An 18,336-nucleotide genomic window follows, 5' to 3' on the forward strand; every position below is an offset into this window, starting at 1 on the left:
TGGAAATTGCTTAAGGTCATTTCTGAATTATAAAATGGTACAAAAGTTATAGCATGGTAGTAAAATGAAAACTGAGTAGTCAAGAAAATGGTAAATGATGCTTAGTGTACTCTGAAATGGAGAAATTGTAGAAAATATCTTAGAAAGACTTTTTTCACAAGCAGTAAAAATTACAATCCTTTCATCTTTGGAGAACTGACTTATGAAGACAATTTATGTTTTAAAAATATTTCATTCAAATATATTTTTGCCTTACCCTTGCCTGCTCCATCTTGCCTCATTCCAACAGTGTCAGACTAATCTAGTCAATGTTAACCTCTCTTTACAAGTGATAAATATACTATTTCCAACCCACTGTAAAAAACAGACCACTTATTCAATTTAATTTCTCCACCGTTAAAATAACTTTATCTCCCCAACTTGTTTCAGATGAATATTTAAAGGGGAAACACCAAAATGATTAATAATCACTTTATAAAGTTCCTTAAACTCAAGCCTTCCTTTCAGTATTAGAGGGATCACTTCTTATGTTGTAAATATATTCCATCTTATCCAGAATATAGAGGTAAAGTCTTCCCCCTCCCATTACTGATATCTTACTTGCCATACTTGACATCACCAACCAATAGTTCTGGAGCTCTGTACCATCGGGTTGCCACATAATCAGTATAAACCTCCCCAGGAGCTGCCAATGTCCGTGCAAATCCAAAATCACATAACTTGACAACACCAGACTCGGAGACTAATATATTCTCTGGCTTTATATCTCTGTGTATGATCTAAGACAAAAATCAGAATATGACAGATGTTAAACAAAATTGATTATTGATTTTTTATTTTCTTTTTTGAGCACCTGCCATGTGCAGGGCACTGTTTGTTTGGGGTTTTTCCCCCCCCTAAAAAAAGAAAAAGAGTATAGAGAAAAGCATACAAAATTCTTCCCAGCTTAAAAGAACCTGGGACCTAGTTGGGCAAAAAAGAACATTTATGCTTGAAATTTTATTTAAACGATCAAAAATTTGAATAAAATATATATCATTAATTACCAAATCAACTGTTTGGCTAATGATTGCTCTCAGGACTGAGTAAAGCTATCATTGAAAACTGGGTGGTCAAGAAAAATTTTTATGAAAGGGGGGGGCTCTAAGATAGGTTTTTAATGCTAGGTACAACCTGGATAAATATAGAAACAGAAGGGTAAACCAAGTGAATGTAACAAGGAGAGCAAGGGTTGAAATGGGAATAGACCAACAGACTGTGGTAGGGATGTTTTTTCCGAGAAAAAAGGCTGTGGGAGGGGGAGGAAAGATGCTTCAACTGCCACTCTGGGAATTGTGAACTTGTGTCAGGCCCTGGAAACCCACGGAAGTGACATGATGAAAATGGTGTTTAAAGAAGATGTTGGCCATAAACAAGCTACATCAGAGAGGACTAGTGGCAGGGAGAAGAACACAGGACAAGTAAGTATCAGATGATAAGGACCTAAACTAGGCTGCTGCTCAGAGGAATAGAAAGGAAGAGACATAGTTTACAAATACTTTAAATCAAGAATCAACAGAACTTAGGGGTAATTTCAGGTATTTTATTTAAACCTGAGAATCTAAAGTATGGTGGTTCATTATCAAAAATAGAAAAGTCTAGAAAGTAAGTTTTGATTTATGATTAGCTTAGTTTTAGCCATATGGGGTTTTGGGAGGAATGCTGAGCTCCCAAGTAGAGGCATTAATCGGGCAATTAGAAATGTAAAGAGGGCAAAACAAGGTCAGTGGTTAAAATTTCTAAAGGAGAGACTCTAGAAGGAGAAAACTGGATGCTGGGAGAGAAACAATATTAAAAATTCTAGGCAAAACAAATGATTAGGCATAATTCTCTAATATAAGTAAACTGTATTTTGAAAAAATTTTTAAAGATTTGTTTCAAACCCTTTCAGAAGACCAGCATTCTAAATGGCAATTTTCCATTGCTGAGCATTTTGCATAGGCTACCAAATTTTATTACCCTAGATATCAGGGGTGAGGACACATGTCCAGTCCCAGTTCATCTATGCCATAACTGGGAGCTGAAAAAGCTGAACTGGGGGTTGGGAAACCTGGGCTCCACTCTCAGGTTTTCAGAATAGCCACAGATACTCAATCTTTCTGGGTCTATCTTCTTATTCCCCAAATGAGGGGGCTAAAGTACATGATCATAATGTTCCCTTCCAACTCTAATACTCTATGACTTATGATAACAACAATAGAACCTAAGCATAACCAAGATGATACAAGTAGAATTTTTACTAAAACCTGTAATCGCAGACTGAGGTGGCCAGAGAAAGTTTTACAAAAAGGTTCTGACATGGGTCTTTAATACTGGGTATGACCTAAATAATTATTTATTACCTAGTAATAATTATTAATTATAATTTATTACCTAGTAATTTCAGCAAAAAGGTGGTTTAGGGGCCTACAAATAACTCATAGGCTCTATACTATTTGTATCAAACTTTAATTGACAGCAACCTTAAATTTGTTTTTAAATATGTTTACTCAGCCTGGCTCTGGAATGGATTAAAATACTATTTTTTAATGTTTTAAATTCAAATGCTCACATATATAGATACATACATAAGTGAATAATGTATTTAAGAATAAACATTCCCATTTCTTTAAAGTGAGACACTGCATCCTTATACGTACATATGTGTACATATATACGTGTGTGTTTATTCCTTCCCCCACCATAATTATCTGTCTGCTTTAAGAACAGAAATGTTAACTGCCCAAAAACAAGACCCTAGGGTTTGGTTAGAGTGCAGCCTTGTAACACCAAGGCCACGGGTTCGGATGCTGAGTACCAGCCACTCGCCAAAAAAAAAAAAAAAAAGACCTTAGGATATACTTTTAATAATAATAGCAAAGATAACTAACACTAAATTATTCATGTGTCAGGCACTATTCTAAGTGTTTTAAGTTATTTTATCCTCACAATAACCCTATGAGATAGCTGTTATTATTGTCTCCATTTAACAGGGAGCTGGGAGTGAGGATTGGATAAGAGGTACTAGACGTCTGAGAAGAAAGGGTATGAGATCATAATCTGAAGAGTTTGAGAATAAATAGACTAGGAAAAAGTAGTGTGACTGTCAGGCAACTTTAAGGTGAGTAGTCATAAATTAGAGTGAGATCAGTTCTCTCGCCCATAAAAATTCACATTTTACATAATTTAAAGAGATACATGAATGCTCTAAAGTTTATGCATGGACCACTGGATGTTAAAAAACCCCTGCCTTAAAGACAGAATTGAATATATGCCAGCAACACTTGACTCTAAATTGCCTGAAAATATTAGTATTTCTAAAGGTACAATGTGTTATTAAACATGGGTTGATTAGTCATGAAAGTATAAAACATAAAGGGACACAGAAGCAAATGTAGGCAGGACACATTCAAATACTCTTCAAAAGATAGAGAGTCAATGATTTTTCTGTATACTGGTTCCACTGGCAAGCCTACCGTTAGTGTAGAGACGAACATAAAGAGTTCAGCCACCTAACTTCAAGTATTACAGGCCCACTGGGATGACATCCTTTTTACGAGAAGGATGAATCACTATCTTTTAAACTGATGCCATTAAGTATTTGATTCACTAACACCTTATACTGGGCTGTTTCCCCGCACACCCATATTATTATTAGATTTCACGTAGAGTTCATCTATCCCTGTAACAATTTTCTCTCTTTCTAACTTGCTAAATTGGCATTCAGTCTCCTGAACTTGGTTAATGCAAGTCTGCCCTAAGAGACAAATACAGTCTCAAAATTAGGTTTCCCATAATCAATTTTCTGAGCCTAGATCATTCCAAAGTTGCCAGGAGGCCAACTTGGTAGGCCTTCTAACAAAGGCCTAATAGTGTTTTCCCAGACAGAAACTAGATATCTGCCTCTACTGAGCAATTTTTCTATTATATATCTGAACTACACAATATATCTCACTATATAATAAAACTACACAACAAAAGACAGTGGGAAAAAAATACAGTGAATAGTAATAATAATAAGCGGAAAACTGAAAAGAAATACACCAAATGTTTAGGTGGTAGGTATATGGATGATTTTTTCTTCTTTTTATGATTATCTTTACTTTTCAAATTTCCTTCCATTAGCATTTATTACTTTTATTATCACACAAAAAAGTCATTTAAAATATTTTGTAAAACTGGGAGAATCTATGTATTGAGTTATTCATTTTATACTCTATAGGTGTCACTTTTTCTCGGAGGTGCTTTTATGTGATACTCAAAGGATATCAATTATTGTAATAGTCTAAAAAAAAAAAATTATTGTAATAGTCTATAGGGTCAAGGGTAGAGATTTTCATACTTTTATACTTCATACATAACTAGGCAAGAGAACATAAATTAACAAATATATAGATCCTTGGGTGTATGCATTTGTCAAAACTCATCTCAAAATTTGTTCATTTCACTCAGTAAACATTACCTCAAAAAAACAAAAAGAACAGCAAACAAATATTTAACTCTAGTTAATGATATGCACAGATGAAATATTTAGTGTTGAAGTGTACTGATGCCTGCAACTTACTTTCAAATGCATAAATAAATAAGACAGATTAATAGATTAATGAATAAATATGTGATAAAACAAATACAACAAAATGTTAATACAGAATCTAGATGGTGGGTATACAGGTGTTTATTGTGCAACTTTCAACTTTTCAGTATAGCCTAAAATTTTCACAATAAAATGTTGAGGGGAAAGAATGCATGTATTACGATACATGAAAATTGGCAATATCAAAAGTAACATAGTTAATTTCAATTATTTACTGGTTCAAACTTTAAACAGGTGTCTCACTAAATTAATTGGCTGGTATCTGAATAATGATTGGCAAAATAATTATTTGAATCTAATACTTACATTATGACTGTGACAAAATCCAATTCCATTAATAATCTGAAACAAATACTTTTGTACTATTTGGCAGTCTAGTCCATTTGGAAAGAGCTCTAAGTCATCAAGAATTGTGTGGTCAACAAATTCAAAGACTAGGTACCATCTTTTTTTTTTCTTACACACTTCCAACAGATTCACCAAATTTTCATGCCTCAGTTGCTGTTATAAAAAAAATGAAAAATAGTTTTTACTATATCAAATTATTAGCAACTTGACACAATCTAAAATAGATCTCAGCATAAGAAAAACATATAAATAAACTGCACAGACAGTATAAATTATAAAAGCATATCCTGGTTTTTAAATTAGTGGAAAGACCATACTGCTCCTTTCTCCTCTCAGAGAGCACAATAAAGCCACTGAGAAAAAGAAATGTGTCTCCGTCTTTGATAAAACTAAGAGGGACCTATGACCCCTACCTACAACGAATGAGGTGGGACTGCTAAATATAATCAAGGTCAAACAGGAGTATAGGAAAACACCAAAAGATCGTCTGTGGCTACAAAACTGGCAGGGCAAGAGTTGATGAAATATTATGGAAAAAAAAAAAATATATATATATATATATTTCTTTGACATAACAGGGTTCATGGGCATCAGTGAAAGCATCCCTAGAACTGAGTGGCACCAAGGAACAGCAGGGGAGGGATGGCTGAATAAGTAATCACACAGAAACACATTTGTTGGAAACAATCTGTCAGTGAGGTGGAGTAGAAGTTGAAACAATTCATTAGGAACAAACCTGTAACTACAAGTTTCAGAGAAATTAAAGTTAACAGAATTCAATCCCACACGCAGGACTATAACATAAGGAACATCATTATGAACCTAGCCTGGAACAAAATCCTAGCTTCTCCCACAAATGAACCTCCTACAAATAGCAGGTCTAAGAAAGACACTTTATTACAAGATAAGAAACCACCAAAAAGGAACCAATCCAGGATCTATTCAGAGATACTATAAGAAAAGAGGAAGAAAAGACAAAGAAACACAAATGGAAGACTAACACTCAACAGAAAAAAATGTTGCCACCTTTAAAGGGAAAGAAATCTCTAGAACATAGCCCTCAAAATCCTCAAGGAAAGAAAGGTGGCCCAGGAACTTTACACTCTACCAAATTATCATTAGAGTAGTAGGCAACAGAGAAAATTTTTGAACATGAACACTTAATCTGTTCAGTGCAGAACTAAATCTTATACAAATGTGGGCATCATGGTTATAAAATAGAAAGTGAATATTTTAGGGCCGAGCCCGTGGCGCACTCGGGAGAGTGCGGCGCTGGGAGCGCGGCGACGCTCCCGCCGCGGGTTCAGATCCTATATAGGACTGACCGGTGCACTCACTGGCTGAGTGCCGGTCACGAAAAAGACAAAAAAAAAAAAAAAAAAAGAAAGTGAATATTTTAAACTCAACAATGCACAAATGATATTATTTAACAACTGTAGGAAAGGCAAGTGAAGATGTAAACAAGGTAAAAGTGTGTGTGCTGATTTCCTTGTCAATGGGTCAAAATATCTTTTGACCTGAAAATTTAAATTACAAAGTCTAATTATATTCACAGATTTAATGACAAACACTAAAAAAAAAATCTCAAATCAGACGGTAGATGAATGGGAGAGAGGAGGAAATAGAAATATAATCTTTACATTGCAAAGGAGTAAGTATATCTTATAATGCTATAGTTATCAAGGTAACCAAAGCACAAAAATCAAATCTTTCCAAATTACCAAAGGAAACACATCCAATATAAAATAAGGAATTCAGAGATCACACAGAAAAAATATTTTTAATAGAGTAATAAAACAACATATTGTAAATAATAATAACTAATACTGTACTTACATAGTGCTTACTACACTTTAGGCACTATATTGTAAGCACAAAAACCCTATGAAAAAGGTACAATTATTATCCTGTTTTGTAGATGAGGAAACTAAAGCACACAAAGGTTAGACGGAACTTGTGCAAGGTCACATAGCAAAAACTGGTAGAGGCAGGATTAGAACCTAGGAATTGTGGCCTCTGTCTCTTCTTGAAAACATTTCATTTCTGTTCAGTTCTTCCTTTGTGTCTAGAACATCTCCTCTATAAATTCACCCAGATCCTGATTTGTATGCAAGAAATTTAGATTTCCTATTCTTAACCACTAAGCTATCATGACTGTAGAGGGAAAATAAAATGAAAACTAAGATCAAACTTATCTGTTATACTATAATTATAAATAGGCTAACCTTACCTATTAAAATAAAAGGTCCCGGAATGTATAAAAAAAACACACAGCAAATATACTACAGGTTAAATAAATTAACATATATCTACATAATGAAATAAAATGCAGCAGTTAAAAAGAATGAAGCAGTTCTATGTTTACTGATATGCAATAATCACGAAGATATATTAAGTGAAAGAAAGAAGATGTAGGTCAGTGAGCAGAGTATGCTGCCATTTGATATATGCACATACACCAACCCATACACACCCATGTTTTTTTTAAACTTTTTTCCCCAAAACATAATTGATTATATATACCTGTGGGGTACAGCATTGAGTATCAATACCTGTGTGCAATATGTGATGCTCAAATCAGGATAATTAGCATATTCAACATTATACAATGTAATCATTTTTTTGTGGCCCTTTACCAATTTCTCACTCACCTCCCTCCCCCTTCTACTTTCCCAACTCTGATGGCTTCAGTTCTGTTCTCTCCTTTTGAAAGTTCAATGAATTATTGTTTGTACATGAATAGAATCCCTCTGATGGATGTACAATAAAGCAGTAGATACTTATGGGAAGCAGAACTAAATTGCTATATACAAAGGTGGCAGAAAAACTCATTTAAATTTTATAGCATATGCATATGTTACTTACCAAAAATTAAAATAAGAAGATAGATAAAATGTGTATCAGTCAAAGTTTTTATTTTAAGAGAGTATACACACACGCACACACACACACACACACACACAAACACACATACCCCTCTGGTAAACTTAACTTTAGAAAAGTATATTTTGTAAAAATTAATTGGGAGACTAGAAAAAGAGATTTGAAGCCTGGAAAGCTAGGTAGCAGGAACCACAGTCAAGGTCATAGTCAGGGTCACACCTAGTTAGGAAGCTTCCACCACCTCCCTACTGCCATCATGGATCACCACTGTCTCACACACTCAACACCAACATCATAAGTAATTTCTAAACTCTGCATTTCTAAAAATTGCTTCTTTAAGTTATGCCCTCAGGATTCAAAGTCCCAGGTAGAACATCCTATTGGCTCATCCTAGGTCACAGAGAGTGACTATGAGAGGATGGGAAGAGGGAGGATCTCAGGTTCTGTAACAGCTGGATCTCACCATTATATTAAACACCACAGGGAAATACATACATATACTAGGAAGGGTTCTATATTTTCTACACAGACAAAAAATGATAAAGGTCTGTCTCTTGTTTCAACTGAACATACAGTAATCTGTTTAGGTCATTTTTTCATTTATTAGGGAATTGCACTAACTGTCTCATGCCTGCAACACTCTCCTCCCAGATCTTTACACAGCTGGCTCCTTTTGCCATTCAGGTCTCAGCTTCATGTCACCTCCTTGGTTACTCTGTAACACATCATCCTTTTTTACTGTCATCTTAGTACTATAAGCTATAACATTATTGCCACCTGATAGTTAATGACAGGATATCCCTATCTGATATTTACAGTTTATTTTTTTAACTGCCTTTTTTCTGCCACTCAAATACAAGCTCTTTACTATAATTCCAAACACTTAGAACAATCTCTGGTACATATTGGGTACCCAATAAATATTTACTCAGTTCTTTCATTAAATATTTCTCAGTGTGAAATAATTGTTAATTAATAAAGGTAGTTAATTACCAAAAGGGGTAAAAGATGACTCTAATGGGATATTTTCTAAAACAACAAATACAGAGCAAGCTACTACTTTCAGGGTGAAGGGAAAAGGCATAAGAAGAAACTAAAAATTTAGAAGAGCCTCCAGTGACCACCAAGGAATCGATCTTCATTGGAAAGGGTATGGCTGCCACAGAATGTACAGATTGCCAATGGTAAAGAAATTCATCAGAGGATGAAGGCCAGAGATGGTTCACAGAGTGATCAGCCAGTTGGTAGAGAACCTTACCAGAGAATGCAGGTAGGACAGATGTGGTCCATGAAAAATGCTGAGGTGAACTACCAGACCTCCCATATGGTGATCTGCCTGCAGCTATGCCAAAAACAGAAGCATACCAAAACCTGGAAAACTCCATCCTCTTGCTAAGAAACTACAGCGTTCTTCCATTCCCTCTATAATTGACAAAAATCTAAAATCCAACCATTTGACAAAAGAGAAATATTTACAGAGTCCAGCTCCAGAATCACAAGGCAGGTCAAAAAGGAGTGTTTTGGAGTTGAGAGACAATAAATTATTCCTGGCCCAGTTCCCATGAATATGAAAGAAGAAAATAAAAATTGTCTCTGGAGGAAAATATCTTCATTTTAGCCTCAAATTATTACTAAAAAACAATGTTTCAAACATAACGTCTAGCATAAAATCAAAGATGATCAGGCATACAAAGAAATAAGATACTATAAGTAAGAAATATCAGAAAATATAGGCAATTAAAACAAATACAGAATAACTTCAGATACTGGAAATATCAGATACAGACTACTACATTTTTTTTTTTTACAAAGCCAACCTCAAAAAACCATAGAAACTTGAAACCATAAAAAGCAACATAGCAGATTTGGACCCAGATAAAAATTATAGAATAGAAAAGAACAATAACTTCTGTTTACAGTAACAGTAGATAGGTAATTTATAATAACTCTCCCACTGAGTACAAGTAAAACAGCTGGACAAAATACATAAAAATGACTATTTTCAGAACCAGAGATATAAGATAGTAAAAAATATTTGGGCTAGTATCTGGAAGAAGACAGAAACCCAGGGAGGTGAACCAGGCAATTAGGGCCATCTTTTTTTGTAGCCCAGAAAACATATGCCAATTCAGAGAAGGGAGAAGATTAAGAGGATCAGTGGCACCTTTGACAGTCTTGTGGGCCTAAGGTAGCCATCACTGGTGTCCGGGGGCCATCACCATGGGAAGAAGGGGGCCAGCACTAGTGAAATTCTCTCACTTTGGGTTGGTCCTAAAAGCCCTCAAACTATGAGTAAGTAGGCTGTCTCAGGAACTATGATTTAACTTCAAATTATATAAATCCCTCACACTGCATTCAGAATATTGGTTTCACCAAGTTTCCTGGAGTACTAATTCCCTTAAGAGCCTTACAGAAACAAACATAACTCCTCTCACAGGGGAAATAACATCACCAGAGACTCACATTGAGTCTACCATTAAAAGAAAATTAATACAGGCATATCAAGACTTCATCAAAAACCAAAAGAAAAAACAGATACTAAAAAAAGCATATAAGGAGATTGAGATAACAGAGTTATTGGATATGTACTTTAGAAAAGCCTATAATTTAAATAGTAACAAAAGCAAAATAGAGAGTTTGGGCAGCAAACTGGAAACTACAAGAATCAAATGGAAATTCTAGAATTAAAAAACATAATACCTTTAATTCATAAATCAGTGGCTGAATTTAACAGTAGATTAGAGATAGCTGAAACAGAATTACCGAATTGAGAAACAGGTCAAAAGAAAATATGTAGAATGAAGCAAAAGGATGAAAAACATAGAAAAGAGTATAAGAGACCTAAAAGTAAGGTCTATATATGAAATTGAATTATTAAATGAAAAAGAGAGAGAGAATGAAACAGTAGCAATATGTGAAGTCATAAAGCTGAGCATTTTCTAAAAATGACAAATGACATTATTTTACAGATGCAAGAGCCATAAAATTGAAAAGATATCTAAATACAAAGAAACTCACACCTAGGCACATTATTATAAAACTGTGGAAAATCAAAGTCAAAGATAAAAACATTAAAAGCATCCAGAAGAAACAAGATATTAAAGAGCACAGTAAGACTGACAGCTAACTTTTCAGTGCAAGCAATGGGAGCCAGCAGAACAGTATAACCCTGGTTTGAACATACTGAATGTAATTAACTGCCAACCTAGAATTCTATAGCCTGTGGAAATAGTCTTTTAAACACAAAGTAGAATATTTCTTTTTTCAAAATAACAAAAATGAACGGTATTCTTTACCAGTAGATTTGCTTTAAGAAAAATAAAGGAAGTGCTCTAAGAACAAGAAAAATGATCCAAGATGGAAGCTCAGAAATGTAGGAAAGATTGAAGAGTAATGGAAAGAGTAAATATTAGGTATATCCTAATAAATATTGACTATGAATAATTTGGGAAGGAATTAACTAAATATAGAATTAAAATATGTGATAGAAATAAAAACATATATATCTGGTGGGGGGAAGGGAGAAAAGAAAAGGGGTAACTGGAATTAAAATTTCTAAGATTCTTGTACGGTAAAGGTACCCATTTGGATATTAACAAGTCAAATTTGTATATTGTAATATCTAGTATAATCTCCAAAAGACTTGTAAAAGACTGTATAACAAAAGAATTAAAGAAAGAAACATAGAAATATAAAAGGCAACTAGAAGGATGATAAATATAAATTCGAATATGAGTATTTATATTAAATATAAATAGACTAAACATTTGAATTAAAATACAAAGCTTGTCAGACTGCATAAAACAAAAGATCCAACTGTGTCTACTTATAAGAGATACACCTTACATCTAAGGAGACAGAAGAGATAACAGGAAAAAAAATTAATGACAAAGTATACTTTAAGAGAGGGCCAAGCCCATGGCGCACTCGGGACAGTGCGGCGCTAGGAGCGCAGCAACGCTCCCGCCGCGGGTTCGGATCATATATAGAAATGGCCGGTGCACTCACTGGCTGAGTGCCGGTCACGAAAAAGACAAAAAAAAAAAAGTATACTTTAAGACAAGAAGACCAAAAAAAAAAGGGGGGGGGTTATATGATGTTCAGGAACTAGATACAAAATTGTAAAGATATCATTTCTCCCCAAATTGATCTATAGAGTTTTCTGGTGGAAATTGGTAAGTTGATTCTAAAATTTATATGGAAATACAAAGCGACAAAAATAGTCAAGACAATCTTGTAGAAGAGAGACATAATGGAAGGGTTTATTCTGCGAAACAGAAAAACTTACAAACTAGAATAAACCTGCTGTGGAATATTGACATAAACTTAGACAAACAGACCAACAGTATTGAGAGTCCCCAGCTAAACTGGGGTTCTAGTACCAGAGAACCTAGCAACTCTACCATAACAGGAAATGAAGGGGAGCTGGATGTGGGTGCTTACACTGTGCTTTTCACAGGATAATTCTTTTATCTGATGAACAGCCTAATGCCTAGTTGTCTGACCTGCAACCAGCAGGTCTTTCACATCAGAAGCTTGTTTATACTGGCAGACGCCCTCATGCATCTTGTTTCACCTTCAGGTTATGCCTGCCTGACCTTCACTCTGGAGCTGGTAGCCCAACCTATTATTCTCCCCAGTATCCCAGGGAAAACCTGGCCTTGGGCTGCCTCTGGTTCTTCAGATGGAAGGTGCAAATTTGATACACCACCATAGGAAACAAATGCAAAGATCTTTTTTTACAGACCCTAGGCAAGGAAGGTGTAATCCACTGGCAGGAGGCAGTCCTCTGTACCAGGGTCACATGAGTCAGGAATGAAGAGTCAGGCAGAAAGAGAGAGAGAGAGCACATGGCAACTAACAGTATATCTAAGAGAATAGAGGGCATCCCCCTCTGCCCAGAAGCAGGCAAGAGAACACACCAGGGGTCCTAGGCAAGAGCCAAGGGCAGCTCCCCCAACCCCTGCCTGGAAGTAGTTAAGAAACCATGCTGAAATCACCACTTCTGCATAGGTGGCCCACTACAGCCACTGCCACAGCCACAGTGGCTGCAAAAGCAGCTTGACAGCACAGCAGTAGCCACAATGTGCAGGTGGCCTGACAGAGGCTTGACTGCATTGACACAAGGAGAGTCACCAGTGGAGACCAGAAAAAGAAGAGGACATCTCTCTCCTCAAATCCCACTCCAGAGTAATAGAAGGAGCAGCTGCTCTACCAGGTGACCAGACATCATCAACAAAGAGATTCTAGAAATACCAAAAACCCAAGAAAATATGACACCACCAAAAGAATACAGTTATTCTCAAATACCAGACCCTATAGAACAGGAAAACCTTGAAATGACTAAAAAAAGAATTCTGAGTGACAATCTTAAGGAAATTCACTGAGATACAGGAAGGCTCAGTTAGGCAACATAATAAATGAGAAAAAAATATCCAGGATATGAAGGAGGAAACTCCTGACTAGATTAATACTTTTAAAAAGAATGCAGCAGAACTCGTGGAACTGAAAGACTCAATCAATGAAATAAAAAACACAACTGATAGCTTAAGCAGCAGGCTAGAACAAGGAGAAGAAAGAATTTCTGATCTTGAAGATAGTCTTTTCAAAATAATCCAGGTGGACAAAAAAAAAGGAAAAAAAATTTTTTTAAATGAAGAAAATCTAAGAGAGCTAGCAGACAACTTTAAGCACACAACATTCAAATCATGGGTTTTCCAGAGGGGAGGAGAAAGAGAAACACATTAAAAAAAAAACGTATTCAACAAAATGGTAATGGAAAACTTCCCAGGTATAGGGAGAGACATAGACATTCATATCCAGGAGGCTCAAAGACCCCTAAACAGATTCAATACAAAAAGATCCTCTCCAAGATACATTATAGTCAAACTGGCAAAGCTCAAAGACAAAGAGGGAATCTTAAAAGAAAGAACAGAAAAGCATTAAGACACTTACAAGGAAGCCCCCAGCAGACTAACAGCAGACTTCTCAACAGAAACTCTACAGGCCAGAAGAAAAAGGGATGTTGTATTCAAAATATTAAAAGAAAAAAACTGTCAGCCAACAATACTATACCCAGCAAGGCTATCCTTAAGAAATGTGAGAGAGGGCCAGCCCCGTGGCTCACTCGGAAGACTGCGGTGCTGGTAGCTCCAAGGCCGCAGGTTCGGATCCTATATAGGGATGGCCGGTGCACTCACTGGCTGAGCGTGGTGTGGACCACACCATGCCAAGGGTTGCGATCCCCTTACGGGTCAAAAAAAAAAAAAGTAAAGGGGAGAGAAATAGCGTATATTCCAGACAAACAAAAGCTATGGGAGTTCAACACTGCACAACCAGCCCTACATAAAATCCTCCAGGAAGTCCTGCATCTGGAATCCAAAAAATGATAATCACTACCACAAATACACAAGAAAGAACAAAACCCACTGGCTGGTAGAACAAAAATGCAAGTGAGAAAGATAAAGAAACTAAAACTTACCACCACAAAAAACCATAATGACAATGAAATAATGCCTCTGCTTTACTTCTGATTTTAGTAATTTAGGTCTTCTCCTTCTTTTTTTCTTTTTTATTGGTCAATCTAGACAAAGTTTTGCAAATTCTGTTTATCTTTTTTAAAGAATCAACTTTTGGTTTTATTGATTTTCTCTATTGTTTTTTAATTCCCTATTTCATATATTTCTGTTGTAATCTGTTATTTCCTACTTATATTTACTTTTGATTTAGTTTGCTCTTTTTCTATTTTCTTAAGGTAGGTAGAAGATTACATTACTGATTTGCGATTTTTCTTCTTTTTAATATGAGTGTTTACAAGTGCATTAGTCTGTTTTTGAGTTGCTATAACAGAATACCTGAGACTGGATAATTTATAAAGAAAAGAGGTTTATTTGGCTCTTGATTCTGGGACAGCTGCATCAGGCATGGGTCTCAGGATGCTTCTACTCATGGCAGAAAATGGCAGGCCAGCCCATAGGTACAAGCAGATCACATGGCAAGAGGAAGCAAGAGACAGAGGGGAAGTGCCAGGGTCCTTTAAACAACCAGCTCTCATAGGAACTAATACAGTGAGAATTCACTTGCTACCCCCAGCCCCCAGGGAGAGCATTAATCCATTCATGAGGGATCTGCCCCCACAACTCAAACAGCTGCCAACACTGCCACACTGGGGATCTGATTTCCCCATGAGTTTGGGCGGACAACACATCCATACTCTATCAACAAGTATAACTTTTCCTCTAAGCACTGCATGAGCCTTGTATACTATAAATTTTGATATGTTGAGCTTTGATTTTTATCTCAAAGTACTCTCTAATTTCCCTGTGATTTTTCTTTTTACCCATTGTTTATTTAGGAGAGTGTTGTTTAATTTCTAAACATTTGTGAATTTTCTAAATTTCCTTCTGTTATTTTGGTTTGAGAACATATTTTCTATGATCTTCGTCTTTTTAAATGTATTAAGACTTGTTCTGTGGCCAAAAATAAAATTTAAAAAATAAAAAATTTTTAAAAAGAGAATAAGGTGTGGGTCACTTTAAGTTTGCAGGAAAATGCCTGAATGGTTCACTTAAAGAAAGCTACAGGAAAGCAGGAAGCCCAGTCTGCTAGGCAGAAGAGATGCCTCTAAATTCTTATGTGTGACAACTGGTTTGAGCCATTTGGGTGTAGTATAGAACTGAAAACTGTGTCAAGCATGACTGAGCCGTACACTTCTGATATGAGAAAGTTAAACTCATGCTCAAAATGGATATCAAGAGAACATAAAATTATAAGAATTCACTATACCAAGGAACAATAAAGCATAGAAAAACTATGCCTATATGTAAGAACATAGGGCAAAAGGGAGTTCAGAACAGTGGAGAAAAGAAGGTATTTTTAATAAATGTTTCTGGGACAATTGGACATCCATAAGACAAAATACATAAGATTTGACAGTGCCATACACCATAATTAAGATCAAGTCTAGGTGTACCAAAATCTAAGTATGAAAAGCAAAACTATTAAGCTTCTAGATGATAATATAGACTATCCTAATCTCTAGATAGGGGAAAACTTCTTAAGCAGGACATAAATGGCAACAACCATAAAAGAAAAGATTAAAAATTTGACTACGCTGAAATTAGCAACTTCTGTTTAGCAAAAGATACCATTAAGAGAGTGAAAAGAAAGCCCACAGAGTAGAGAAGAAATCTCCAACACATAATTAGCATATAACTATAGTGAGGGGGCAATAATTGGGAAAAGGCTTGAGAGGGCTTATGAGGTGATGATATATTCTATTTCTTGATTTGGGTGGTGGGTACACAAGTATATTTATTTTTTGGTTATTGACTGAGCTGTACACTTAAGATGTGTACCCTTTTTATGTTTGGGTTTGTTTTTTTTTAAAGAATGGGTAAAACTAAACTAGAGTGATTGGAAATGTATGTTTAGTTGGTAAATGTAAAATAAAAAAATCAAGGCACTGATTAACATCAAGTCAGGATAGTGTTAACCTTAAAGGACAGGGAGGGGTTAGTGACTGTGATGGTGCCTGAAAAGAGTTGTTGGCAATGTTTTATTTCTTGATCTGGATAGTGGTTCCACGAATGTTTGCTTTCTGATAATTCGTTGAGCTATAGTTATTGTTCTGTGCACTTTCTATATGTGCATTATATTTCATAATTAAAAAAATTTAAAAATACAATACCCAAAGTTAACAACTGAATGAAGGAGATTAATGACATATTGAGGAGAGAATTCACGAGCTAAATGATGTGTCAGAATAAACTATGCAGAACAATGCACAGAGAGACAAATAGATGGAAAGAAAAACACGAGGCACAGAAACTTCAATGAGAAAATTTGATATATGTTAACTGGAGTCCCAAAAATAGAGGAGAAAGGGAATGGGATGAAATAATATTTGAAGAAATAATAACTGAGAAATTTCCAAAATTAATAAAAGAAATTATATCATAGATTCATGAAGATCCAATGAATTCTAAGCAGGATAAATTAAGATATCCACCCTAGAAACATCACAGTGAAACTTCAGAAAAACAAACTTAAGTGGCAAAACATAAGTAGTCAGACAACAAAACTAATTTTTGCTGTTCGGAGTCAGGATAGCTGTTACCCAGATGGAGGAGGAAAGCAGTAGTGACTGTAGGAGGTATAAGGGAGGCTTCTGGGGTGATTTTAATGCTCTGTTTCTTGACTAGATGCTTGTTAAATGAGCTTGCTCAGTTTTGAAAAATTCATAGAGATGTATTCTTATGATACGCACACTTTTCTGTATGTATATGTCAATAAAAAGTTAAAAGATAAAAAATAAAAAGATCCAGACATAAAAGAACAAACTCACGGAAGAACAGCAGTTGGACTGAACTGACTTCTCAAGAGCCACAGTGGAGGCCAGCAGACAACACAATGTTACATTCACTTGACAAAAAATAGCAGAAAATTAATACAACCTAAAATTCCACACACAGCAAAAATATCTTTCAAGAATGACAGCAAAATAAAGACATTTTCACACAAACTAAAATTGAAATATTTTGCCTGCAGTACATGCTCACAAAAGGAAATCCTGAGTAATATACTTCAAGAAAAAGAGAAAAGATTCCAGACAAATGGCCTGAGATTATAGAAAAGAAAGAAGAACAAAGAAAGTGCTAAATATAAACCTAAATGAATGTTGAACAATAATTATGTCTTGTCGTGTTTAAAAAATATATATATACATATATATATGTGAGTTAATGCATGGCAATATTAGCACATAAGATAGAAGAAAATGACCAGAGATAAAGGTTTTTCTATTGTCTGGAAGGATAAAACTATTGGATTAAAAAAAAAGGCTGGACAGTTAATGCAGTGCTGATAACACCAAGGTTCAGGGTTCTGATCTCTGTACTGTTCAGCCACCAAAAAAAAAAAGAAGAAGAAGAATTGGATAACATTAGATTTTAACACATCTCTAGGATAACCACTAAAATACAGAAACATAATGTATAATTTCCAAATTATTGGAAAGGAAAAAAAGGAATAATAAATGTAATCAATCCGAAGTAAGAAAAGAAAAAGAAATATAGAACTGCTAAGACAAATAGCACATAGGGAAGTAAATTTATATCCAAAATACATCAGATATTATATTACATGTAAATGGACTAAATGCTCTAATTAAAATGCAAAAATTATCAAATAGGATTAAAAAGCAAAATGTTACTATATGATATTTACAAGAGAACCACACATCTAAACAAGGATCTAGAAAAACTGAAAGTAAAATTATGGAAAAAGATATACTACAGAAACACTAACCAAAATTAAACTAGTGTAGCCTTACTGGTTTAAGAGAGACTTTAAAATTAAATGTTATTACAATAAAAAGTATTATTTCATGATGATAAAAGATTTGATACTTTTTCTAAAGTATCAAAGGAAGATATACTATTTCTAAATTTGATGAACTAATAATATGGTCTTTCTGTTTATAAAGTTAATTT

General features: G+C 35.0%; 1 protein-coding gene across 2 annotated transcripts in view; it reads right to left on the minus strand.

Moving 5' to 3' along the window:
• The window catches only part of CDKL2 (cyclin dependent kinase like 2), a 39,083-nt gene that overhangs the window by 18,954 nt on the left and 1,793 nt on the right, over positions 1 to 18,336 (minus strand). For both annotated transcript variants that reach the window (XM_063108467.1, XM_063108466.1), the window contains exons 2-3: positions 4,919 to 5,113; positions 601 to 779 (exon numbers count right to left, since the gene is read on the minus strand). In XM_063108467.1, the coding sequence (XP_062964537.1) occupies positions 601 to 779; positions 4,919 to 5,113 (374 nt within the window). The remainder of the gene's footprint in view (positions 1 to 600; positions 780 to 4,918; positions 5,114 to 18,336) is intronic.

The sequence above is a fragment of the Cynocephalus volans genome, chromosome 9, assembly GCF_027409185.1.
Source record: "Cynocephalus volans isolate mCynVol1 chromosome 9, mCynVol1.pri, whole genome shotgun sequence".
In the NCBI taxonomy this organism is placed as follows: Eukaryota; Metazoa; Chordata; class Mammalia; order Dermoptera; family Cynocephalidae; genus Cynocephalus; species Cynocephalus volans.